Source organism: Hyperolius riggenbachi, chromosome 4 (genome assembly GCF_040937935.1).
Source record: "Hyperolius riggenbachi isolate aHypRig1 chromosome 4, aHypRig1.pri, whole genome shotgun sequence".
Taxonomy (NCBI): Eukaryota; Metazoa; Chordata; class Amphibia; order Anura; family Hyperoliidae; genus Hyperolius; species Hyperolius riggenbachi.
Genome location: NC_090649.1, coordinates 409,174,369 through 409,201,897, shown reverse-complemented (window position 1 = coordinate 409,201,897; position 27,529 = coordinate 409,174,369). Strand labels below are relative to the sequence as shown.

The following is a 27,529-nucleotide window of genomic DNA, read 5'->3' as shown; positions in this document are numbered from 1 at the left end:
CAATTTTGGGTACCTGTAGTCTTGAGTTTTGTGGTTTCACAAACTGATTAGTCAGAGGATTTTGTACCAAATCCACAGCCCTGGAAAGTATTAGACTGAGGAGTCTGAGCCATTTTGGGAGTCGGAGTTGGATGATTTTTGTACCGACTCCACAGCGCTGCCAGAGAGGCATGTATCTAATAGGCTCTTCTGGCTATACATGGAGTGATACAGTATATGGCCACCTTAAATGCTTGTTTCCAAAAAACACACTTCAAGTTGTTTTCCAAATTTCACACATTTTTCCCGCAGCAACATTTGACTGTTCTGTTTTCAAGCTGGTTAAATTGGCATAACAATTTGCATCTACTGGGCGTAATTTGCATCTCGCTGATCATCTCTACATGTAAGTAATGAAGAGTGAATGCTCTGCACAATGCAGTGAATTTTTTGTGTTGCTTTTATCTGGCGTAGCAAATCTTTGAAGGTGTGAGCAGGCACTGTATACTGATGCAGTTTTCTTGCTTGGCTCACAGCTCTATTGGTAACTCAGTGACTGTGTAAAGTAATCAGAGGTCAGCATAACTAGATGCTGGAGTTGTGTAGTAGGGTAAACCTTGTAAAACACGGCTCTTGTGTTGAAATATCTATCACCTGGCTAATATGTAACTGAGACACACCTGCTGAATCTGAGACTCCTTACATACCATTGTTCTTGTTCTGTGCAGGTCTATTGACCGGTGTAGTGGTGGACTCCGGGGATGGCGTCACTCACATCTGCCCAGTTTACGAAGGTTTCTCTTTGCCTCACCTCACCAGAAGACTTGACATTGCGGGCAGGGACATCACCCGCTACCTTATAAAGGTAATATCTTTTGGGAAGTCATAAGCAGGTCTTAAAAGTGAACAGAGCACCATTTTTAGCACCCAGGACATCTCAATAGCACATTTAATATGCTTGTCAACAATGTGACTCATTTATTAAAAAATCAATTTTACCTCCTCCTTTCTACATTTAAAAGTTTAGCAGAGGCATTTATTATCCTTACTTCCTGGGCTTGTCCGACCACAGAAGTTTCAGGCATAAAGAACTGATGTTATGTCTGGTACATCCAATGAGATTATCTGGCAGGTTTATTGCCAGATTGATTATTCCCAACATGTCCGATCTGATTTCTGATTGATTATCCATAGAGGTTAACGGAAAATCGACCGGAAATCAGATCGGACATGTTGGAAATAATCAATCTGGCAATAAATCCGCCAGAAAATCTTTGTGTGAAGGAGGCAAAATTGTTTTATTGCACACATTAGTAATGGCAAATAAAACCTCAGCAGGGGTGGTAGATAAAAATGTGCTACCGTCTTTCCCCGAAAATAGTACCTACTCCAAAAATAAGACCTAGCTTATATTTCAAGCAAGCTTGTAATATAAGCCATCCCCGGAATATAAGGCCTAGTTGGTCGCCCAAAGTGCCCCATTTGCTCCCGCCCTCCCTATGCAGAGTGGCGAGCGGAGCGCAACCTATAAAGCAAACAAGAAACTCACCGGGTTCCGAGGGGCCAGCGTTAACACCTCTCTTCAGCAGCGCGCGGCTTCCTCTCCTTGACAACGGCTCTTGTCATGTGACGCACGCACCTCCCGGCGCGTCACATGATGCGCCTGGACGTGCGTGCATCACATGACAAGAGCCGTTGTAGGTTTATAGGTTGCGCTCCACTCGCCACTCTGCATAGGGAGGGCGGGAGCAAATGGGGGACTTTGGGCTCCACTCGCCACTTTGTAGAGGATGCTGGGGGCTGCCGCTGACTACACGGGGGACACATCTGACTACCGGGGGGGTGGGGAGACATCTGACTACCAGGGGGGTGGCGCATCTGACTACATGGGGGGCACATTTTACAAGAGGGAGCACATACAGTAGTGTCATCCTCATAATTATAAGCCCTCCCTGAAAATAAGCCCTAGCACATCTTTTCGGGGGAAAATTAATATAAGACAGTGTCTTATTTTTGGGGAAACACGGGTACAAAGAGTTTACAGAAGCCACTGATGCTTTCTTCACACCTTTCCTGTGGATAAATAATGGGCAGAAGGGTAGGGGGTGGGGCGGGGGGGGCATGGCGGCTCCTATAGCTATTATAAATCGGGAAAAGAAAAGTGCTTCTTGGTTCCCTTTAAATAGCATGGAGTTGCATTACTAAGGCTGAATAATAGTTGAGAACATAAGCTGTCCAACAGACTTGATTGTTTTATGACCTGTTGCTTGATGACCCAAGTTTTCATCATTCTACCGAATTTTGGGGGTGGTTAACTTACCCATCGTCTGTCTACTTTAATGTGTCCCACGTCACTTCTCACGCTGAGTTCCAGTTCACACCCACGTGACTACCACGCTTCCTTCAACACAGGAGGAAGCGTGGAAGTCACGTTAACCCGCGAATTGGATCGCAGCATGGAGCGCATTAAAGACGGCTGATGGGTAAGTTAACCCCTCCTCACCCGCCTGCTCAGGTGCTCTAATTATCTGGATGAATTCCGAATGAAACCCATTTGGAATTCTCCCTGGACAACGAACATCAAGCACGGGATATCCACCTGAAAAAACTACAATCATGTAGTGCTCATCTCACCTTCAAATTTGATAAATCACAATAAAGGGATAAGGGAGCTCAGAGCAAATATGACTACAAAATTTATTAGAGCGTTATGACAATGTAAACAAACAAGACATGCATTAAAAATCCCCCCTAAAATCAAAGCGATATAGCTGGGCTTCCAGCATGAGTCCCTAATAGGAGTGCACTTCCTATAGATAGCAGGATCTTAGCATGCGTCGAAATTATCTTCAGGCCCAACTTATGCAAAAAATGGTGATCACCACTGCTCTGCTTAGAGTAAGCGAATCTTCAGAATCCCCCCCCCCGTGTGCTGTATCTAACCACCAGCGTTGTACAGGCAATTTTGAATTGAAGATTCGCTTACTCTAAGCAGAGCAGTGGTGATTACCATTTTTTGCATAAGTTGGGCCTGAAGATAATTTCTACGCATGCTAAGATCCTGCTGGAAGCCCAGCTATATCGCTTTGATTTTAGGGGGGATTTTTAATGCATGTCTTGTTTTGTTTACATTGTCATAACGCTCTAATAAATTTTGTAGTCATATTTGCTCTGAGCTCTCTTATCCCATTTGGAATTTATCCGGCGCTCATCCATGGTGCCCACTTAATGGTATAATTTTTCAGCTAACAATTGTCCAAGTGATCAGATAAGTGCGATCAGAAAAAAATTGTTGCAGGACATTATTTCACCATCAACTGACCAACTTGTGCTACTGATTTCCAATTGACTAAATTGTCGTCCGTTTCTTCCAGCCCCCAGCATTCTATCAGGTCCCTCAGAGTCCTCCAGGTCGCCTCTGTTGTGCCCCTTCAGAAAGATCGCCATGTGCGCCTCTTTAGTCACATTCCCATGTTCTGGCAGCGTCTTGCACACGTGCAGTTTAAGTATTCACAAACTGCGCATTAATGATTCCGGGGAAAGCAATTGAGGAGTCACACTGTCAGGGCCACTCACTAGTAGTCTAGTCTAGGGGGACAGCAGCACAACAGTGGTGGTGGTGGGGGGTTTATAGGGGACTGGAAGAAGCCTCAAATCAGATCCTGCCAGAAAGTGATACAGAGAATGTTTAAAGCGGAGATGAAAAAGTAACTAACAATCTAAAGTTTAGATAGTTTACACAGCAAATCTGGCTGCCAACAGCTTCAATAGAATATGAATATTTCTTCCTGTGATACAATGACAGCAGCCATGTTACTTGTAAACATTACACAGAGGCAGGCTTATCTGCATCTTGAGCACTCAGCTTGTGAAAAAAACCCAATCCCCCCTCCTCCCTCCTCCCCTCTGCCTCTGAAATCTCTGGCTAGCAATACCTCCTTCTCCTCCTGCCCAGACTGAGCTCCCATTAGCCCTTGCTACTGTCTGAAAATGCCTTGGCTCTCTGAAAACCTGTGGGCGTGACTTGTTTAGTTTATAGGGAATTAGAGTATTAAAACAAAAACAAAGTATTTGGCTTGAGGAATGCCCTATAAACAATAGGAAAGGAACACAATTATGAAATGAATAAAAGTTCATCTCGGGTCCACTTTAAGCTTGGAGGGGTGTGCCGCAAACCAGAGAAGCTATTGGCTATTTTATATACCTTGAGGTGCCCTAGCGGAGGAGAAACAAGCCATAATACACAGTGCACACATTTCAAAACGCACAGACGAGTTGGGTCTTATTTTACATGGCACTTCCGCCCCTCCGCTTTCCAGTAGCACTATATCTGCGAGTACGGATAGGGTGGGGGATTGTTCTCTGAAATCTATAGTGATGAGCCATCATTACTCATGGATTTTCATTATGGCTGAAAGGAACAGCTCCTCTCTTCCCGCAGGATTATCTGATCAGATCACTTTAGCACACTCGTGGGATGCTGGAAAGCAGATAAGGCTTATGAAGATGTATAGCTTTTTCACAGTCTGTAAGTCACATGATGTGCCGTGACCAAGCAATCATTGGCTTAAAATAACCACTGCAGTAGTTCATGAAATAATTCTCGAGTTCTCTTCCTGAGAAGATATATTGCAAATAGCATTCTGCATAATTCTGTTTCCTCTATCATAGAATGGAATGAAACGTTTTGCATAAGTGTACATTTAAAACCCTCCTGTTTTATTTCATGCTACAATTTAAAGTAGTAGTCCACGCTAGTAGGTTTCTTCCTCTTTTACTTTTTATAGACCTATAAAAATTTTAAGATCATTATGCTGGTTACATTTTGATTACATTGATTTGTATTAACAAAACAAGCTCCATGCTCCTTTTTGATGGACACAAACAGCTGTTTTCCACTGACCCGGCGTGCATCGTGCAAGACTTGCAGTCATGAGTATGCAGATGAACCCCTGTAGCTGTGCCATGCACGGCTATAGGGATTCGGGTGCGTGCTGCGGTAATATGCAGCATGGCGTCTGAATCGCACTGGCATGCGATTTGGATGACAAGGATTCCGAGGCAGTGGAAATAGGCCTTTAACCTCTTTGGACCTTTGAGGACCAGTCTTTTTTTCATTTTTTCTTGCTTCCTGGCCACTGTGATAGGCTCACAGTGATTAGGGGGTCAAGTGAAATTTGCTTCTAACCGAGATACAGAACTCAAGTGTCTTTAAACAGCGGATTTCTGTGTGGGTGGGGATGCGCTATTGTGTCTCGTGCTTGGGATTGGGCGACATTAAAACTATGCTGTATTAGGCTTGGGCAGCCACAAGTGTGGTGTAGTTCTAATTACGGATAGTCCCAGAGCATTTAATAAAATCAGTCAGGTTGTAATCCTCACTCATGCCAAAGCAAATGATTTTGCCTTCCAATTTGAAAGTTGCAAAATGACGCTTTTATGCCACTCCTCTCCTTACTGAAAAATGTGTAAAATTTATCAAAATGGGGTAACCCATAATTAAGATAAAGTATATAAAGTAAACTGACTCTTGGGTGCATGCATATTTAAGATGTGTTCAAATAACATTTGGAAAAAGCTGTTTAATGCAGCAGCTTAAAGAGAACCTGAGATGACGATAATGGCTATATTTAGATTTACCTGGGGCTTCCTCTAGCCCCATCAGGTGTGTGTGTGGTCAGCCGTGTTCTAGTGCCAGGCACAGAATGCTCCTGGGCATGGGAGGTCGGGGTGGGGTGGGGGGGTATTAGAAGAGGATGGTGAGGGATCCTACACACCTCATGGGGCTGGAGGGTAAGTATAAAGTAACCATTATCTTCATCTCAGGTAATGCACAAGTGAAATGCACCAAATCCTATTCTGTGACTGCTTCAGCTTTTGCCTGTTAGGGCAGGACAGGTCAGCAGTGAACTTATGAGTAAAGATAGCCCATATGCTTATTGATTTGATTTCCAGTTGATCCCGGGTAGATTTGATAACTTGGATCAAAAATTCAAGATAGAGCCCCCACATGCCGTCCCCATGACCCAGAATCGGTCGATTGACTGGGACGGAAGATATCCACCGACAGGCTTGGAGCTGCGGCAGATCATTGGCCCATAGCGTTGTACCACATTGAGCAGTGTAAGGCCTCTTACACACTACATGCGATCTGTGATTTTTAATCTGTACTGCATGCTGTATTTTTTTTCAATGATTCAATCACATCCGCACCAATGGATTTGACGTGCCGTGACCACCCCTGGAGTCACAGGGATTTGTGCATATCAGTTGAAAGGGTCCGCACCGTCTAAAATATAAGTATTTATTGAAGCTCTTTAAAACATCATAGGCAGAAGATAAATGTGTGCCGGGTCACCATTGACGCACGGCGTTTCGGATACAATCCTTCCTCAGAATGGTTCCAATGCACACTATCCTTGACTGTCCCTTAAAGAGAACCCGAGGTGGGTTTGAAGAATATTATCTGCAAACAGAGGCTGGATCTGCCTATACAGCCCAGCCTCTGTTGCTTTCCCAAACCCCCCTAAGGTCCCCCTGCACTCTGCAATCCCTCCATAAATCACAGCCACGCTGCTGACAAACAGCTTGTCAGAGCTGGCTGTGTTTATCTCTATAGTGTCAGTCTGCTGCTCTCCCCGCCTCCTGCAGAACTCCAATCCCCGCCTGCATCCCTTCCCTCCCTGCTGATTGGAGGGAAGGGACGGGAGCAGGGACCAGAGCTATGCAGGAGGCGGGGGAGCAGCTGAGACTGACACTACAGATGTAAACACAGCCTCACAGCACGGCTGTGATTTATGAGGGATTGCAGAGTGCAGGGGGACCTTAGTGGGGTTTGGGATAGCAACAGAGGCTGGGCTGTATAGTCAGATCCAGCCTCTGTATGCAGATAACATTCTTTAAACACACCTCGGGTTCTCTTTAAGTAAGAGTCCAGAGTAAGTACTATGGGATTAAGGATTTTGTCTAAAAAAATTGCTATATTAGAAAAGATTGAGTCCACCCCCGATACTATTGGACGACCGGGAGGGTTTTGTAGTCCCTTGTGAATCTTGGGTAATGTATAGATAATTGGAATCCTCGGATGTTCTTTCATTAAAAATCTCTTAAATTCTCCATTAATCAACATATTCTCTTCCGCTTGAGTGAGTAAACGTTCAATCTTTTTCTTAATCTCATTGGAAGGATCACTAAGTACTTTTTGATAGACTTCCTCATCACTCAATTGGGAAAGAATCTTTTCCTTATATGATGTAGTATTTGGAATGACCACTGCTCCGCCCTTATCAGCCGCACGTATGGTTATTGCAGAGTTCTTCCTTAACTGTTTAATCGCCAATCTTTCTTCCTTGGTTACATTGTTCTCAATGTGTCAATTTCTTGGCTTCAAAATCCACTTGTAATCTCCCGGTACCCATTTTAACCTGAGAAATGAACTTCTCAATCACTACATGACTGCTAGGTTAAAATGAGCTCTTATTCCTCAAACCCCATTCTTTCAGGTTGATAGCTTCAGTCTGGTCGGTATTTGGAGTTGAAAAGACTGGACCCGAAGCAAAAAAATGTTTCAACGTAATAATTCTAAAAAATCTCTGTAACTCAATGTCTAATTGAAAGAAATCTGGAAAATGAGACGGACAAAATGATAATCCATAGTTTAGAACTTGATGTTCAACTTGTGTGAGCTTATGGTCAGAGATATTGACCACCAAATCGACTGGAATAACTTTCGATTCCTCAACTCCATCGAGGAGCCTCCTCTCGGCTTCTCTTTGTTTCTTTTTTTGGTATTTCTTTCCTCCCCTCCGCTTGCACTGTCGGAGTTCAGTGACTGGTCGTCTGTCGATTGTAAAAAATCAGATGACGATTGAGGAGTAGGATCCCCAGGAGCCAGAGGTTTAGGATGCTTCTTAAATTTTCTTGGTTTATTGGGCTTGTTCCGTCTAAAATGGACGTGAACCCCACCTCTTTGCCAAAGATAGACGTAACCCGTCTGATAGTCTTGTTCATCACGATGAAACTTGTTACGTTTTGCATCCTCCAAAACTGCCTCATACTCCTTCATTTTTGATTTTAGAGCCTGATTATATCTGTCAAATTCAGCCTTTTCCAGCATCTCTGCTAGCTTAACTTTAAGATTTGAGATCTGTCCATTCAATTGCGGAAACTCTTTCATAATTCTCTGAACTGTCACAAGGATAGCGTCAAACGCCGCTTTGTTCCAAATTTGCTCCCAAGTCTTACAAAAGTCCTTACATTTCGGAAACAGTATTGGAGATACCTGGGCCCGTATGTTCCTTGGAATTTTCCCCTCTCTGTAGTATTCCACCAGGGCTTTGGCGTGTGTATCCAAATCCACATAACGTTTCTTCAGGGCCTCCAAATCGCTCTTAGCAATTTTCGGGTCAGGTTTTTTCAAAAAGCCCTTTCCAGCCGGAATCGGGGCCATATTGCTTGCTGCATCTTCATTTGTCAAGGAAAACGAAATACTGGATGCTCGATCGCCCAATTCTTCCATCGTACTGGTTGTATTACTCCACTGTATATCAATGATTCAATCACATCCGCACCAATGAATTTGACGTGCCGTGACCACCCCAATCATATGCAGAAGATAAATGTGTGTCGGGTCACCATTGACGCACGGCGTTTCGGATACAATCCTTCCTCAGAATGGTTCCAATGCACACTATCCAGTTGCCAACAGATAGTGTGCATTGGAACCATTCTGAGGAAGGATTGTATCCGAAACGCCATGCGTCAATGGTGACCCGGCACACATTTATCTTCTGCCTATGATGTTTTAAAGAGCTTCAATAAATACTTATATTTTAGACGGTGCGGACCCTTTCAACTGATATGCTGTATTTTTTTTCTGCATTTTTCTTCTTGTGTTAATAGCATCCAGGGAAAATCGGAATCGCAAATAGGAATCCTAAATCGGATTTGCGGTGTGCAAGGGGCCTTGCTGCAGTTCGATAGATTTTTATTAGGTTTAATGATTAAAGACACTCTGAAGTCTCTCTAATAAATCCTCATTTTATAACAAAATCTTGATTAACATATCAGCCCTACCTAAACCGCTGCATTCCCGCCGCTGCACACTATCTAAATCCGCCCCCCCCCCCCCAACTCCCCGGGGGGGCGATCTGAGCAGCGCCTCCGTGAGAGGCAGAGCTATGAGCCGCAGCTCTGCCTCTCAGCGCGTCTGTCAGCCCAGATCGCCGTCTCTCCCCGCCTCTCTGTCTTCACTAACGGGGGCGGGGGAGAGGCGGAGATACGCGGCTGATAGCTCTACCTCCAACAGCAGCAAAATCCACGACCAAGAAAGTCGTGGATTGTGCAGGGGAGAGGGCGTGAGTTTGGGGGGATTTAGATAGATAGGGCGGTTTAGGTAGGGCTATGATGTTAATCAGGATTTTGTCATAAAAAAACAGGTTTTTAAGAGGCTTCAGTGTCTCTTTAAATCTAAGCCTAGTGTGTGGAAGGATTTGATCCTTCTCTGATCAGATTTGATTTGACAGGGATCTATCTTTTGGTTACATCGGGTGTCTGGTGACCTTGAAGGTGCATACACACATCTAATTTTCATTGGCCAATGGTTGGCCGATTTTACCACTTCCATGTAGTATGAGGGCCAAGAGATTTTGAATACATGGATGTGGTAAAATTACTGTGTACTGGCCTAGAGCCTAATTGGCTGAGACTCGGTAGTTCCCATCTGCCATCAGACCAACCATGCACAGCCAGCCAGTAGGAGTGGACAGTATAGTGTCTGCTTCCGATTGTCCACTGTAGTCCGCCTGTTACCCCTGTCCGATGAGTTACCACCATAGGCTATATGGGGAACGCATCCGCCTGCCCAGGATTATCACGGACTGCACAGAAGTGCGGCCCACTCACCACAATGGTTTAAACAAGTGTGAATGGCTCAGTGTATATGAGAAACTCCGACCAAGAATTGAACTTTATCCCAATCAGTAGCTGGTACCCCCTTTTACATGAGAAATCTATTCCTTTTCACAAACAGACCATCAGGGGCCGCTGTGTGACTGATATTGTGGTGAAACCCCTCCCACAAGAAACTCTGAGGACCGTGGTACTCCTGGCAGTTTCCTGTCTGTGAACCTTGTTGCATTGTGGGAAATAGCTGTTTACAGCTGTTTTCAACTGCCAAAAAAGCATGCAGCAGCTACGTCCCCTGCTAACAGTAAAAATGTCCCCATGTAATAAATGTCAGAATGTAAATAAGGGATTTAAAATATTTTACAATGGGCAAACACTGACTAAATTATTTATACATAATTCTTGTAAAAATGAAGCACTTTTTTATTCTATTTTTACTGGAGTTCCTCTTTTAAATAGGAGCCATTCCCTGTCAGTTTTACGAGAGCAGGTGACAAATATCATTTCTTTAATACCTTGAGTCATACCTGTAAATCCTGGTAATTGCCCTGATTTAGGGTACTCTGTATACCCTTCAGGATAATGTGGTAATCATGAGTGCCTTTATGTGCATGTATGCTGGACTTGACAAATCACTGACCTTAGTGCTCCATAAACACTCTGCTGTACTGTAGATGAGTCTGCAGTGACATCTTGTGGTAAAAATGTAAAGCATACTTGACTGTTACCATGCCTACTAAAACTGGATAATGAAACAGATTTTTGTCAATGTTTGTTTTCCATCATCCATTTTTAAATAGAATGATTTACAGCACCCACAGATATATGGTTAGTTGGAATGGACATGGGACTGTATAATATCTTGCTGTGCTAATCCACACATGCAGGACTTTTAGATTTTACCAGTCTGTTTTGAATTTTTCCAAACTGCTTGTAGTTCATGACAGCGGTCCTTTCCAGAATTATATTTTCTACTAGAGTAGCCCTGTGAAGGACTAATGTACTCATTATTTTGTCCGTATCCCAATGTTGGTTAAATCAAACTTTTTCAGCTTTCTCGTAACCAGCTTTCTTGTAACCACAGTATTATGGGCTTTCTTACCACTAATGCAGTGAGGTGCGATCAGCAAATGCATTGCATACTGCAATTGAGGCCTCTTGCACACTAAATGGTATTCCGATTTATTTATATATATATCTCAGATTTTGTTGTTCCGATTTAAAAAAGTGTAGCAGCTTGCTGTAATTTTTGACTAAAAAAATCTGATCGTATAAAAATCAGAATTGCATGTAGTGTGCAAGATGTCTGAATGGGTAGTACAAGATAGAGGTTTTTTTTTTTGTTTTTTTTTTTGCTGTACTGTCACCTTTTCAGTGAGAACAGGGCTCAAAAGCCATTACACAGAGTATATACAGTATTAAAATAAGTAGATAACTGATATGATTGTAGTACCTAGCAATCAAATCCACTGACTTTTCAAACTAAGCCATATAATAGAAGTGGTCATCAAAATATATACTAGCACCCACCCAATTTTTCCAAGCCCTTGATCTTTTTTTTTTTTAAGCCCTTGATGTATGTACCATAACCCCTTGGAGTCTTGTATACGGAGTGAATATCGCCAGTGACAGTGCGGCCCCTCACAAACACTGAAAACGTTCAGTTGCTGGGTTACATGCACTAGAAAGAGGAGATCAGCAACAGTTGCTACTGATGCATGTCTAATTCTGGAAATTAGTCACAGCATCTAGTGACAAGTCACCAAGATTAGTCACCTATGTGACATGAATGTATAAGATACTGATTTTATGGTCTCCACATATACCGGAATTTTTTTTTCTTTCTCTAGTCTAGGGTCATCCAGATTTTTGAGTGGTCGAGGGAAATGTTACAAGATCTGTCGGATTTTTGTTTCTGTATCCTGATTGTCCCTACAGTTATAGCAGCAGAGGGAAACGTATACTTTTTGTTACAGCTGTATCATGTATGGGCAGGCATGTACCAACCCTTGGGATTTAAGTCCTGGTTACGTGATTCAGGCTTAAAGTGTAACTGTCAGGCATAAAATCAAAAATCTATTTTTTATTTTTATCTGGTAAACAAGTAATAAGGGTGCTAACCAGGCAATCCAAAAGCTAAAATCACTATTACTTTTCTTGTTGATAAATGATCATTTCCCAGTTTACCTGACTCTTTTTTTTATTTATTTTTATTTTTTTTAACTAATGCATCCTGATTGGCTGAAGCCTCTTTCCCTCCTGGTTTCCCCTCCCACACCTCTGCTCCTCTCTGATTGGCCAGTATTTCTCATGCTGAGACGATGCACTTTCTATAGTGAAGGGCGGGCAAATCAGGCAGAGGAGAGTAAGGCAGGAAATGACATTAGGATTGGCTTCAAAATGGCCACACTTAAAGGGAACCAGAGGCCAAGCACCCTCAAGTATTTTACCATACATATCAGTGGGAACATTCGAGAAAACACCTACCCTGCCCTCTGTTTCATTCTTCACTGTTCAGCTTGCTTCTGATCAGCCCTGATAAAATCCCCGACTGAGCATTCAGTCTGGCTTTGCTCAGGAATCATTATAGCGGAGTCCTTATAACAGAGCCGGGGGGGGGGGGGGGGGGGCAGGCTTGGGCTTGAAAAGACATCAGAGAAGACAGACTCTGCTATAATGATTCCTGAGCATAGCCAAACTGAATGCTCAGTCAGGGATTTTATCAGGGCTGATAAGAAGCAAGCTGAGCAGTGAAGGATTAAACAGCAGGGTAGGGGTTATCTCTAATGTGTGTGTATATATGTATGTATGTATGTATGTATGTATGTATATATGTATGTATGTATGTATGTATGTATGTATGTATATATATATATCTCTACATATGTTTTTTTTCTTTTCTGAGATAGTATGGCTGACAGTTCCTCTTTAATGTAGGACAGGAAATAATTAAAATTCAACTGTAACACAAATAAGAGGTGTTCAACATCCCTAGCGGAAACCCAGAGTCAGGATCGAAGTGGAAAAAAAGACTCTGGGTAGCTGCCGGGAGGTCTATGCAACTCTTAAAGAGAGTCTGAAGCGAGAATAAATCTCGCTTCAGACCTCATAGATAGCAGGGGCATGTTTGCCCCTGCTAAAACGCCGCTATCCCTCGGCTTAACGGGGGTCCCTTCACCCCCAAATCCCCTCGGTGCAGCCGGGAATCTCTTCCTGGTTGGGGCAGGGCTAACCACCGCAGCCCTGCCCCACGCGCGTCTGTCAGCGCGTATCTCCGCCTCTCCCCCGCCCCTCTCAGTCTTCCTTCACTGAGAGGGGCGGGGGAGAGGTGGCGATGCGCCGCTGATAGACACGACTGGAGGCAGGGCTGCAGCCGTTAGCCCTGCCTCCAGGAACGACCAATTCTACGACTAACGTTTGCGGGGGTGGGTTTGGGGGTGAAGGGACCCCCGTTTAGCTGCGGGATAGCGGCGTTTTAGCAGGGGCACACATGCCCCTGCTAACTATGAGCTCTGAAACGAGATTTATTCTCGCTTCAGAGTCTCTTTAAGTGCAGTGGGCATTTCAACTCTCCTCCCCCGGGATCCAGACGCTGGCAGCCATTCTCCTTTCGGTCCTTGGAGGCTTTGGATCCCTCTGATGACATCGCTGTTCTTCATCATGAAGACAGACGGCAATCTCACTACAAGGTTACAGCAACACCTGGATGACTGAGGGGGAATTGCAGCGCTGAATCCCAGGGAGGTGAGTGCAGGGGCTGCCGCAGATCTCACTGCAGTATGATTCCCCCCCCCCCTGGTTTTAGGGTATAAAAGCATGCAAAACATTTGCACCACTTTTGGACCCTAAAATCCAGAAATAATCATACCACCAGGGAGGTTATTGCTGTCTTTATCTATTTTGGTTAGATTCTCTTCACTCCTCTGTTCCAGCCTAGGCTCAGGGATGCTGATCCTGAAATGAGCATGTGAGAAGGATTAGGAGCATTTTCAATGTCTCATTGAATGCTGATTTAGCACAGCGTTCTATGGCTATATATACACTTCCACGTTAAGCTCGACTGAAATAAAACTTTGCAAAAAAATTGTTCAATAACTGGGCCCTATGTTTTGCAGTTGCTGTTGTTGCGTGGATATGCCTTCAATCACTCTGCAGATTTTGAGACTGTCCGTATGATCAAGGAGAAGCTCTGCTATGTTGGGTACAATATAGAGCAGGAGCAAAAGCTGGCATTAGAAACGACGGTGCTTGTAGAATCTTACACAGTGAGTATTGGACAACCAGCATTCAGCACATCATCATTGTGGTCATTCCCAGTATATCTTTTTCAGAATACACACTGAGGTAGATTTATGGAGAGTGCTGTGAGCTACTGGTCCACTCTTGCTCAGATTTCTTTCTGTTCAAAGTATATTCACCCTGTTTGGACGCTTACTGCATGGATTTGGTAAGATTGTACTGTCAACATTGTACTATTAGTGGGTTCCTTAAAGGGATCCTAAACCCTAGGGAAAAAAATGAGTTTCACTTACCTGGAGCTTTTACCAACCCCCTGCAGCCATCCTGTGCCCTCGCTGTCACTCCTGGATCCTCTGGTCCCCTGCTGGCAGATACTTTCATTTTTGCCGACTCTGAGTCGGCAGGCCGCCACGCGTATCATTACACGCGTTACCCCGGTAACAGGACGCTATAGAGGGTGTCAACGCGTACAAAGATGCGTGGTGACACCCTCTATAGCATCCTGTTTCCGGGGTAACGGGTGTAATGATATGCGTGGCAGCCCACCGACTCGGTCGGCAAAGACAAAAGTATCTGCCGGCGAGGGACCAGAGGATCCAGGAGTAATGTTGAGGGCACAGGATAGCTGCAGGGGGCTGGTAACAGCCCCAGGTAAGTGAAACACATTTTTTTTCCCTAGGGTTTAGGTTCCCTTTAAGGCTGGTTTCACACCAGGACGTTACGTTTTAGGGGGCGTTAAGGTCGCATAACGTGCCCCTAACGCAACGCCTGGTGCTTTCTGATGTGGACGTCAGAGTGAGCCGCGTTGTGCAGCTCACTCTGGCGTCCGTGATGCGCACTCTTGGACGCATGCGGCATCACGTGATCCCGCCCGGCCAATCGCCGCACAGAGCGGCCGCTCCAGGAAGTAAACACTGCACGTCACTGAATATTAATTAGCCATGTGCCCGGCCGCTCTCCGCTCCACCCCAACATTACTGAGCATGTGCAAGTAGTCTAACGCTGCTCTGCCGCTTATAAAGTACTGCATGCAGTACGTTGTTTTATGGCGCAGCGTTACTAAGTAACGCAACGTGGGCACTGAACAGCCCATTGATTTTTCATTGCTGTGCGGTGGGGTGCCTGCTCTAACGTGCGCCTGTAACATCCCACTGTGAAACCAGCCTAACAGCTAAAACCTGATTGGTTGTTGTAAATATTCTCTTTCCTTTTGATCTGGTTTATTCCGCTCCTAACCTAAAGTGGTATGAAACTCAAAATAACATTTTTGCTCTAAAACATTAAAGTGGACCTGAACTCTTGCACAGGACTGAAGAAATACAGAGAAATGCACCCTTCATGTATTTAGATAGTTAAGCCTATCTAATCCCCTTAATCTGTGACTAATCACAAATTGTAATCTGATCTCCCCGTGTCACATGACTGCCTATGGCAGAAATGGCAATTTGAAAGTACAAGATGTTACCAATATGTTTGCTTCCATGAATCGAGAAGTAGAAGATTTCAGGATTTGTATCAGGTGTAACAAAAATTGTTTTTTGTTTAAAGGGACTCCGAGCTCAGAAAAAAAAGGAAAGTTGTACTCACCAGGGGCTTTTTCCAGCCCAGTGCTGGTCGGGAGGTCCCACGCCGGCGTCCTGGCTCCTCTCCTTCTCCCCGCTCCGGAATGGCTGGCAGGCCGCAGCCCGGGCGACACTCTCCCGAGTGTCGGGCTGCTTCTTCCCCATATGACGCGGATTACGTCACACGCCGGCCGCCTCGCGTCATCACGGCGGCCGGCGTGAAAGTACTGCGCATGCGCGAACAAAGCGCGCATGCGCAGTACTTTCACGCCGGCCGCCGTGATGACGCGAGGCGGCCGGCGTGTGACGTAATCCGCGTCATATGCGGAAGAAGCAGCCCGACACTCGGGAGAGTGTCGCCCGGGCTGCGGCCTGCCAGCCATTCCGGAGCGGGGAGAAGGAGAGGAGCCAGGACGCCGGCGTGGGACCTCCCGACCAGCACTGGGCTAGAAAAAACCCCTGGTGAGTACAACTTTCCTTTTTTTTCTGAGCTCGGAGTCCCTTTAAAGGTTATTATGCTGTTGTGTATCTTTTAGAGCAGAGAGGATGTTCTGAGTTCAAGTCCACTTTAAACATGGAAAAAATGAAAAAGACTGGTCATAATAAATTAAAAAAAAAAAAAGTAATTCAAGGGCATAGTCACATATCACTAAAGTTAACTGATAAGATTGCCTGCTGCATGAGAAATGATCAGATTGTCTTGTAATTTAATAATTGCTGTGCATACAAAGTAGAGAAAATTCTCTGCTTCCCCCACCTGGATACAGCAGAATATTGTCAGCATTGTTGGTATGGCAATCTTATCAATTCGCTCATGAGTGAAGTGGATATTTTAGTATTAACCCTTCCAGTAGCTTCAAACCCATTTATATATATTTTTTTCTGTTCCAGTAGTTTCATACCGTGTTTACTATAACTGTATAGATCTTCCCATCTCCCTTGCAGCTCTGTATTTGGCGCTACCTGTCTAGGCTTCACTGTCATGTGACTGCAGTGAAGCCTGGACCTCTAGTGGCGAGTACAGAGCTGCAATGGCAGCTGCTTAGGCAATAAGTAACAGTGCATTTTACTATAGGTCAAATGTACATCTTGTGTGTACGTGCATTTTTAAAATGTTATAAACTTGGTTATTGTGCCCTCTGTTCTATTTTTCATTTGAGACTATAGCATAAAATTGCCCTGCTAAGCTTCATAATCATTGTAAATAGGAATAACTTTATTACTACTACAGCAATGCCTTTGTTCACTGCTTATTATGTGTTTCACTAATTGATGTATTTGGTGTATGAAAGTGTTGTCGGTAATAACATTGATGATTGTGACTGAAGCATTGCCAAGCACTTACAGTGAGCTAGTTACTGCGCAGGCAAAGCACAAGGTCCCTCTGACACCAGAGGGCACAATAAAATCTCTCTCCGCTAATAAGGACTGGAGAAGTGCAGCGGTTTCAGGAATAAAAGGGTGGCATTGTAAATGTTCTTTCCTTTTTTTTTTATTGCACAGCTTCCAGATGGCAGGGTTATTAAAGTAGGGGGAGAGCGCTTTGAAGCACCAGAAGCTCTGTTCCAGCCTCATCTTATCAACGTGGAAGGCGTTGGCGTTGCTGAGTTGCTGTTCAACACCATCCAGGCAGCTGACATTGATACTCGGTGAGAGATTGCGTTCTTTTTTTTTTTTCCACTGAAAGGTTAACACTGCCGGCTCTAGAATCACAGATGTGGAACCGCATGTGGCAAAGAGGTCAAAGGCTGCACATTGCCTGCCTTGTGGTATGCAAGCTTCTGAACAAACTGACCCTATTAGCAGAAAAAACTGTGCACCCATTGAACACTTTAGCAGCCAATTTATTTAGAATCTTGCAAGTGCACCAGGCCAATTTATTTTAGCAATTTGTTTTCATTTGTTACATTTCCTGGATGCTAATTAGTATTTCTGTAATGTGTGTTTATGGCCAGGTGTCACTAGGGAGCAGTGTGAGACAATAATAGTGGACACCTGCTTTCTGTTTCTATATCTTCTACTAGCAGAGAGCCATCAAAGCATTCCAAGAATTTACAGCACAACACGTTTGGAATTCTCTTAAACCAGATAATTCCTTTGAAGCTGCTAATGGGTTAAGGGGCAGGAAGTAAAGCAATGTGACTTGTTCTCTTAAAAAATGTGGCAAAGCATCATTACTTATGAGTAAAATAATCCCTGTATTGTCTCATTGTCGGAATGCATAAAGGAAATGTTTATGGGAAATAGAAATCCATTGCTAGTGAGTCAATATGATGTTGGGGAGGGCTGCCCACAGACCCCTGACACAAAACAGTGAGTTTCATGCTGCTCCTGGTTTAAAATAATACCGAATGATTAAAACATGAGGGCGTAGCAGTAATGGATTTTACCAGTAGATGGTGCTGGAGACTCAAACTGTAGATGCTGCTCTAATTCACAAAACAGTCATATTGTAAAGGTAAAAAAAGTAATAGCAAGAAACCTGGTATAAAGGATACCAGAGCATACAGTAAAAACAGGGAAAGCAGACCTGTATATGAAGTAGTCCTCATGACAAACCCCCCCCCCCCCCCTTCTCCTTCAGCCTCCTTTCGCTCGCAAAAGCCCCCTGCAGCCACTTCTTGATCGGGCAGCTCTGGCATTAGTGCCCAGGTCTGGCTGCGCGCGTCCTTGATTGCACGCCGGTGACGTCATAACTACGTCATGCGCAGAGCGCTCCCGACTGCGGGTGCCATTATGAGAACTACTTCATATACATGCCTGCTACCTTTGTTTTTACTGTATGATTCAGCTTTGGTTATCCTTTAAGAGCGCTTTGCAAGAGAACTACATGTTTATATGAAATTTTGACTTGATGTACAAGCAAAGACCGTATATGCGCATCACGTCATCACAGCTGAGTCAACGGTTCTTCTACCTTTGACACTGCAGGACTGTACTTAATGGACTACTGAAGGGAGAGGAATATGGAGGCTGCCATATAATAATGTGAATAGTGTAAAAATGTTGCCCATGGTAACCACTCAGTTTCCATCTTTAACTTTTTCCAGTTTGCAAATGTTTTAAAAAAAAAATCTGACTGGTTAAAGAGACACTGAAGCGAAAAAAAAATGATATTATGATTTGTATGTGTAGTACAGCTAAGAAAAAAAACATTAAGATCAGATACATCAGTCTAATTGTTTCCAGTGCAGGAAGAGTTGAGAAACTCCAGTTGTTATCTCTATGCAAAAAAGCTATTAAGCTCTCCGACCAACTTGGTCATGGAGCGGGCTGTTATCTGACTTTTATTATCTGAACTGTAATTGAACTGTTTACTTTTCCTCTAGCAGAGAAGAGTTTATTACTTCACAGACTGCTCTGAAAGACTCATTTTGAATGCTGAGTGTTGTGTAATCTGGACATATTATAGAGTGATGCAATGTTAGAAAAAACACTATATACCTGAAAATAAAAATATGAGAATATTTTCTTTGCTGCTAATCTTCTAGTAATTATTCATAGTACACAACCAATTCATTATATCATATATTTTTTTTCGCTTCAGTGTCTCTTTAAGGCAATACATTTCTGATTTGTCAGATATTTGCATATGTTGTACTCCTAATCATAGGTAAAAGTTCTGCCTCTACTTTAAAGTGGAACCGAGATGAACTTTTACACATTGCATAATTGTTTTCCTTTCCTATTGTTTATAGGGCATTCCTCAAGCCAAATACTTTTTTTTGTTTTTGTTTTAATACTCAAATTCCGTATAAACTAAACAAGCCACACCCACAGGTTTTCAGAGAGCCAAGGCACTTTCAGACAGTAGCAAGGGCTCATGGGAGCTCAGTCTGGGCAGGAGGAGGGGGAGGTATTACTAGCCAGAGATTTCAGAGGCAGAGGGGAGGATTAGGTGTTTTTTGCTCAAGATGCAGATAAGCCTGCCTCTGTGTAATGTTTACAAACAACATGGCTGCTGTCGTATCACAGGAAGAAATAATCATATTCTATTAAAGCTGTTTGCAGCTAGATTTGCTGTGTAAACTATCTAAACTTTAGATAAATATAGATAAGTTGCTTGTTATAGTTAGTTTTTCATCTCTGATCCGCTTCAAGTGTCACAATATTGGAAACACATGGCTTGGCTTCCTGTTTTAACCGTTAACTCACTTAAAGGCAGAAAGCAAACATCCATTACTACAGGAGTCCTGATACAGGTGAAACCTCTTCTGAGGTAGTCCGTGATCAGAAGAAGAATTGCACATCACTGTGGAGGTGCAGGACCAAAAGGACAGTCAATAGTAAATCCAGAAGGTCTGCACACTCCATAATGGAATGGAATTGTGTCACGTCTATTGAATAAAAGCAGACTTAGTCTACAAGCGAGTGTGTGGACCTTCTGGATTTACTCTTCTGAGGTAGTGGTCACGCTTGCTCTCACACTTCTCTGTGCAATATCAGGCTTCCTGGTGGGCTGCGATTGTGTTTTATTGTCCATGATTTACCACATTTGTTCATGTTTTTCTGTATTGCAGCGAAATGCATTGTTATTGGGGATATACCCATCATGCATAATAAAAAAGCAGAGAGCAAGCGGGACATTCTCTTTGTTGGCTATTGCGGTGCTGCACATTTTGCTGTATGCAGTATAGTGCGTGTAAATCTAGCAAGTGTGACCCCGGCCTGAGGGTTTTTTAGTCATCCTGTGGTGTGGTGTGGCGTGACAATGACTGCTGGTGTCTTTCTTTTAAATTTAAAAAAAACAAAAAAAAAACCTCAGCATACCATTTAGTTAACATGAAGTGCATCTTCCAGCAGGATGGACTGGTCTCTAGTATCTGTTTGTCTGACATCTTGTTTCTCTTTGCAGGCCAGAGTTCTATAAGCACATTGTGCTGTCTGGAGGCTCCACAATGTATCCCGGTCTTCCATCTCGCCTGGAGAGAGAACTTAAACAACTCTATCTAGAACGAGTTCTAAAAGGAGATGTTGACAAGCTGTCGGTAAGATTTCACAATACCATGAACAGCTGGCATTTTTATTTACCTTCTAAAGATGGTAAATAATAGATTCATGGCCCAATAGGATGCACATTGTGGCCAGCATTCTTGCCTCATAGTAAAGGCACCCCAGGGGTATAAGGAAGCATGAGGTGGGGGGATGTAAGGGGGAGGTGCAAAGAAGCACCGTGGTATAGTGATTTCATGGGGGAACAGCACCATATTGGGGGGGAGCTATTGATGCACTGGGCCAGTGAAGGCAGAGCCGGATCTTCCACAAGGCATTTGCCTAGGGCCTGGAGAAAGACTAGGGGCCTAGTTGATTCTAGTTCCCACCACATCTTACCCCTCAATACATAGGTGGCCATCAAAGGTGCACCCACAGATCTAACTTTTCCTAGGGTCCCATTTAACCTTAAAGTGGATCTGAACTCTGCTACACAACAGCATAATAACCTTTAAAGGAAAAACATGTCATTGTTACAGCTGATACAAATCCTAAAATCAACACTGTTTCTACTTCCTTATTCATGGTAGCAGACCTATTGTTAACATCCTGTGCTTTTAAATGAGTTTAACTGCTATCTCTGCCATGGCAGTCATGTGACAAAGGGGAGAGATCAAATTACAACTTGTCATTAGACAAAGAGGAGGGGGAATTAAACAGGCTAAACTCTCTAAATACAAACATGGTGCATGTCTCTGTTTTCCTTCTGTCCTGTGCTAGAGTTCAGGTCCATTTCAATCTGATTCTGAATGATGGTTATACGGTCATTGGTAATCTCTCCCTGTTGCTGGTATTTGTATGTCATTGGTAGGTGTCTGGTATTGTTAATACTGTTACAATATCGTTATTGCCATACCTCTGTATTACTGTATACAACTATGGCAGCTTGACTATCACCCGAATTTTGCCTTGTTGCTGCTGCCATCCTTTGGTGTTGCCCACTTTTGGACTGTAGATCTCCACCTCTTCATGGCTGCCTACCCCTGATCTAGTTAGTTATCACGCTGTAAGCGCTTTTCAGGCATTTTAAAACGCACTCTTCAAGGTACCAGAGCATAAGCAGCACTCCAAGTGACACCCTGCTAGTTTGAAGGGTCTATAATGCCACCCAGCCAATTAAAATTGGCTTAATTTCTCATGGTTTAAAGAGAGCCTGAAGACCATTTAAATACTTGTTTTTACCTGTTATTTATGTTAAGGAATATGAGCAGTGCCAAAATGCCGCATTCCTACGGCAGAACGAGGGCTTTATACCCCCCAAATCCCAGGGCAAAATTCCACAACTTTTGAGGTCGTGGATTTTGCTGCCTAGGGAAGCGGAGCTTTGCACTGTAGCTTTGTCTCTAACCTCAATCTCCGTCATCAATCTCCGTGTGGATCTCCTCCTCTCCCCGCTTCTCTCAGTGAAAGAAGATTGAGAGGGGCGGGGTGAGTCGGGGATTGACTCCAGTAGAGGCAGAGCTACAGAGCAAAGCTCTGCCTCTACCAGGAAGCGCTCCCTGATTTTTTTTTTTTTCCCCCAGGGATTTGGGGGGTAGCCCTCGTTCTGCCACGGCAATGCATCGTTTTCGGACTGCTCATATTCATGAACGTAAATAAAAGGTAAAAACAAGTATTTGAATTGGCTTCAGACTCTAATATTTTTAAGCAATTACAGATTTATTCAAATTCACCATCATATGCATTAAAGAAAGTACTTATCTGGCTCAGTCATGTAGTGGTACTTTCTGTACAAACAGTGCAATTTTACACCAGTTTTTTTTCTGCATAAGGTAGTTTGGGAGGAGCTTAGAGGGGGGAGCCAACACGTCCTTCCCTAAAAGAGAAAACTACCTGACCCAGCCCACAAGTTTCGCAGTTTCCGACCTCAATTTACAGGGAGCTGGTTGAGTTACTGACGCTGACACCTGCTGATCCTTGCAGCTCTGAGATAGAGCTTTTACTGTAAAAGTTTTTTAAATGATAAAATACTAATTTGTGAGTAGAACAAGATGCTTTCCTTGTTTTTACTACAGTTACTGTATATTGATGATGTTTCCTCTCATTGCAGAAATTCAAGATTCGTATTGAGGATCCTCCTCGCCGTAAGCACATGGTATTCTTAGGGGGCGCTGTTTTAGCAGACATCATGAAAGATAAAGACAACTTCTGGATGACCCGGCAGGAGTACCAGGAGAAGGGAGTTCGGGTTCTGGAGAAGCTTGGTGTGACTGTCCGATAAACTCCACTGCCAGTTTTCCATTGCTTATCTAAAGCTTTCCTTATTTCCTCTATTGCCAATCTCTGAACTCATTCAGCTATATGACTTGGAAAGGCCTGTCTGTGCCCTTCTGGCCTCATCGGTCATATATATATATTTTTTTCTGTTATGTCCTCGGCCAGGGATGGGGAGGAGGGGGGGGGGGTGCTTTGTTCTTTGTTGTTATGATGGCTATACTGATTCATTTGCCAATTTTCTTTACAAATGCAAGGCTTCAGCAACAGAGCCTATTCGCTACATCTTCTGTTTGCAGTCAGCAACTGACTAAACACAGGCTATTTTTTTATTTTTCTCCTAGTACGCTGCTTTACGGCCGCCGGCTTTATCTTCTACTCTCTGGGTGGTTTGGCTTCCTTTCCGTAAAAAAAGATATCAAAACCGTAGCTTATAGCAGTCCTGGGGAAGGTTAGTTTTTGTATTCCTCACTGCCCCCCCCATCTCTGCAGTATGATTTAAAAAAAAGTATTTTTTACTATTACTCCATTGGGAATCCTCTTGGCCAATCTGCTTGCATCACTTGGTTTTGTTTTTATCTCTTGAGTTTTTTAAAGTATGTGTTTATGGTACAATTCCATGCGCTGTACCATACATTGGATAGAGGTGTTCCCCTCCCTTTCCTCTTTACACTGTGGCCTACCAAAAGCACTTGTCCAGGCGATAAGGTCAGCTGATGGTTCATTCCCAGAAACAAACGAAAAGTTTAAAAGTTAAAAACATGTATGTGATAATTTGATAATTTCTAAATATAGAGAATTGTATCTGTAAAGATAAAAAAAAATGTTTGCTTGTCTTTATTTTACCCTAAAATCTTTTCTTTAGGGAGCTCATAGATTATATAAAAAGTGCATATATATCGACATAAATATGGGTGCCAATCAACTTTCCCTTGTTCTGGGGAAGGCGTTTCCATTGAAGATGAGTTTTGGTTGCGAGCAATACACAGTGTTGATGCATATTTGCAGAAGGACGTACGGCATTCCTTCCGTTTTTATTCCATGTGGGTCTTCTTTGGAGGAAGATGGGAATTTACAGAAAGTGTTTCTGCGTTGTGACACTTTGAGCTAGTAATGCAATAGGTATTTTGATGGTGGTCTGTACTTGGTGTAATGTGTAATCTCATTTATTCAGCTAGGTTTTTTTTTTTGTTTGTTTGTTTTTTAGGTTAAACTGGAGCACATTTAAAGCCAAGCAATAAATTTGAAGGTTTTTTTGTTTCTTTATTCCTGATGCGTTCTCTGGAAGTGGACACAAGTTGACCCTTGAATTATTTCCATGATTCATAAGACACATGACTGCTTGACTAGGGTTCTCTAGGGCTAGAGATTGTAGGAGAGCATGTGGGATCCTGTAATCCAGGTCTGGATTCAGTGAAAATTGGTGTCAAAAGTTGGTTGTATAACAATGGTTGTTGAATGGTTGCTCAATCAGCAGTTGTGCAGCAGATGTCATATGAACTTTAATAAAGGGCCACTGTCACAAAAAAGTAGGCAGTTATGGGCCAGTCCATCTCGTCATGGGGGATTCTCTGAGTTTTCTTTATTTTCAACAGCATTTCCTGAACAGCAGTTTAACTGCCAAAATAGTAAAGGTCCGTACACACGCCTGATCAAAGGCAGCAACTGGTCCGTCGTCACCTCCTGCTGGGCGTGTTTTCAGCAGACAGTACAGCGTGTGTACAGTCTGTCGGTGGACTGATAGGCTGTTTCTGAGCGATCCGCCGGGCCACTTGCACACCATTTTGTCAGTTAGACTTTGCAACCTCTGTTCAGGAAATGCTGTTGAAAACAAAGAAAACCCTGAGAATACCCCATGGGGAGATGGACTGGCCCAACACCTGTTGGTTCTGGCAGATTTTAACTGCCTACTGTTTTTGCGATAGTTGTCCTTTAAGTAAAGGCTGTCCTAAATTCAAGAACAATGACTGCAGTCCTTCTACTGCCAATTATTTAACCCTTCAGCTACCTTAAGCTGTAGTGCAACAGGATCCCATAGAAGGTTGCAGTATCTCTTCTTTGCTATAGCAGATGTTTTAATAAATGGCTTGACCTCCACCTGGACATTCTTGGTTAATAAAGCCAACTGACTTAGAGTATGTTAAGTGAGAACCTTTTTTCCCACTTTAACTTATCTAGGGCTTCTGTTAGCCCCCAGTAGTCCTCCTGGTTCCTCGCCATCATCCCACACTGCTCCCTTCAGCTGCTGTGCCACCTTAGAAAGCTAGCCGATTTCGCCAGTTGCTAGCCACTGCGCATGCACGGCCATGGCTGTGCACCTCAGTCGAGAGTTTGGCGCAAGTGCTGGTTCAAGTTCTTCAAGTGCAAACACAGAGCGCTCCCAGTAACAGGAACACTATCAAGAAGGCACACGTCTTGGGGCTGTGCATGCAGCTTTTGATGGAGCACAACTGATGCAGGGATCAGAGCGGAAGAGAAGCATGTGACCAACTTGATCAGGTGACTGATTTTTGTAAAGCTCTGATTTTCTGTGATTACTTCCTGCTTTAAAGCAGAAGTGACACATAATCATGACCAGCAAATCAGAGCCTTATGTGTTCATTACCTAATTAAATGGAGCACATCCTTCTCCACATGAGTAACTATAACAATGTATTGGAGAACAGACGAGATAAAATAGTTCTAAATCTGTTATAGCACATACTGCTTTCAATGGAAGAGCTGCTCCAAGTGCAATGTAGCTTGCAGGAAATGAAATATGCCACCTAGTGGTGGTTCTTGTCCTTCCTGCAAGGCTTCATCCATTTTCCTTAGGGAAGAGTGCCACAGGGAGCACAGAGGCTTTAAAGTGAACCAGAGATGAGGCACCCTCATGTATTTCACCATATATATCAGTGGGGACATTAGAGAAAATGCCTACCCTGCTCTCTGTTTCCTTCTTCACTGCCCAGCCTGCTTCTAATCAGCCCTGATAAAATCCCCACCTGAACATTCAGCCTGGCTTTGATCAGGGATCATTATAGCGGAGTTTGTCTTCTCTGATGTCTTTTCAAACCCAAGCCTGCCCTTTTGTGGCTCTGCTATAATGATTCCTGAGCAAAGCCAGACTGAATGCTCAGTCAGGGATTTTATCAGGGCTGATTAGAAGCGGGCTGAGCAGTGAAGAATGAAATGGAGAGCAGGGTAGGTGTAGCAGGGTAGGGGTTTTCTCTTATGTTCCCACTGATATATATGGTGAAATACATGAGGGTGCTTCGTCTCTGGTTCACTTTAAAGTGGACCCAAACTAAAAATACAAGATTTCAGAAGTAAAATCTAGTTTCTAAATTCTAATAATAAATGGCAGCCTTTTTTCAGCTGCATGATGACAAATATGAAATATTTTACATTTATTCGAAAAACCCTTCCCTTCCTTTCATATAGCCGGCAAAAAATCCGGCAAACTGGTGGAGTATAAGGTGTCTGGCAATGGAGGAATTGCTAATGGCTGCCCCCAGTATAACCCTAGTTATGCAAAGAGAAGGGTAAAAAGCATGCACTGAAATACTCATAGGTTTGAAGGAGTGTTTATTTATCTTTGTATGTGTCAGAGTGCTGCAACTAAATATTTTGAATTAAAAAAAATGTTTGGTTTGGGTCCGCTTTAAGGCAGTACGAGGCTAAGCTGGGAATTCTAGTAGGTACATAATACTCGGACCAATTTTCTCCACCTGTTAAGTGAGAGTTTAGTTTAGGTGAAGCCTTTAGCCTTCAAAATTGCACAGAATTCTAGCAGGGTGTTTGAAGGCTATTGCTATATTTATAACATTTGACTTCTTCCTACTCATATGGAGCTGCTAGGCTTAACTGCCCTTTGTCTGGGCAGCTACATATCTGCGCTCTGACCTATCCAGTATATGGAGACTCTTCCCAGCCTCGTTGTTTGGACCACAACGTCAGGAATGTGTTATCTACTCAACATGTGCATGGAACGCGCGGCTGGTATAAATATTTCTGGCGTTCTCATGTGTTTAAACATTTAAAAACTTTCAGAAAACAGGGTCAACAATTTGTATTTTAGGTTGTTTTCCTTTTTTTTTGTTTTTTTTTATTTCATAATTTCTGTATCATGACATTTTAAGGTCATTTTTAAACTAATTTGGAATAAATTGGTCATTCTATTTAAGCGCTTTGTCATCTTTCTGCAAACCAATGCCATTACACACTTTTCCCCGGAAGGTTGTTTGATGGGAAAAACCAGGTTGCTCTTTTTGCAGTTTACTGGTAGCTAAAGGACGTCTGTAACAAGGAGTATGGAGGCTGCCTTATTTATTTCCTTTTAAGCAATACCAGTTGCTTGGCTGTCCTGCTGATCCTCTGCCTCTAATGCATTTAGCCATAGAACTTTGAACAAACATGCCGATCAGCTATTTCTGATGATATTGTCCGTTCCGATAACATTAGCTTCATGCTTGTTTCTGGTGTGATTCAGACACTTCTGCAGCCAAATAGATCCACAGGGCTGGCCGGCAACTGTCATTGTTTAAAAGGAAATAAATATGCAGCTTCCATATTACTAACTTCAGGTGTTCTTTAAGGATGGTTTCTTACAGGTGAATATAAATATTGGAAAGAAATGTCTGCTTTTGGATTCTGCG

General features: G+C 43.3%; 1 protein-coding gene across 1 annotated transcript in view; it reads left to right on the top strand.

Moving 5' to 3' along the window:
* ACTR2 (actin related protein 2) overlaps positions 1 to 27,057 on the top strand; it is a 102,575-nt gene extending 75,518 nt beyond the window's left edge. Inside the window, exons 5-9 of the mRNA XM_068232325.1 lie at positions 708 to 844; positions 14,001 to 14,150; positions 17,190 to 17,335; positions 20,542 to 20,674; positions 22,729 to 27,057. Coding sequence (XP_068088426.1) covers positions 708 to 844; positions 14,001 to 14,150; positions 17,190 to 17,335; positions 20,542 to 20,674; positions 22,729 to 22,899 — 737 coding nt within the window. The 3' untranslated portion in view covers positions 22,900 to 27,057. The remainder of the gene's footprint in view (positions 1 to 707; positions 845 to 14,000; positions 14,151 to 17,189; positions 17,336 to 20,541; positions 20,675 to 22,728) is intronic.
* The last annotated feature ends 472 nt before the right edge of the window (positions 27,058 to 27,529 follow it).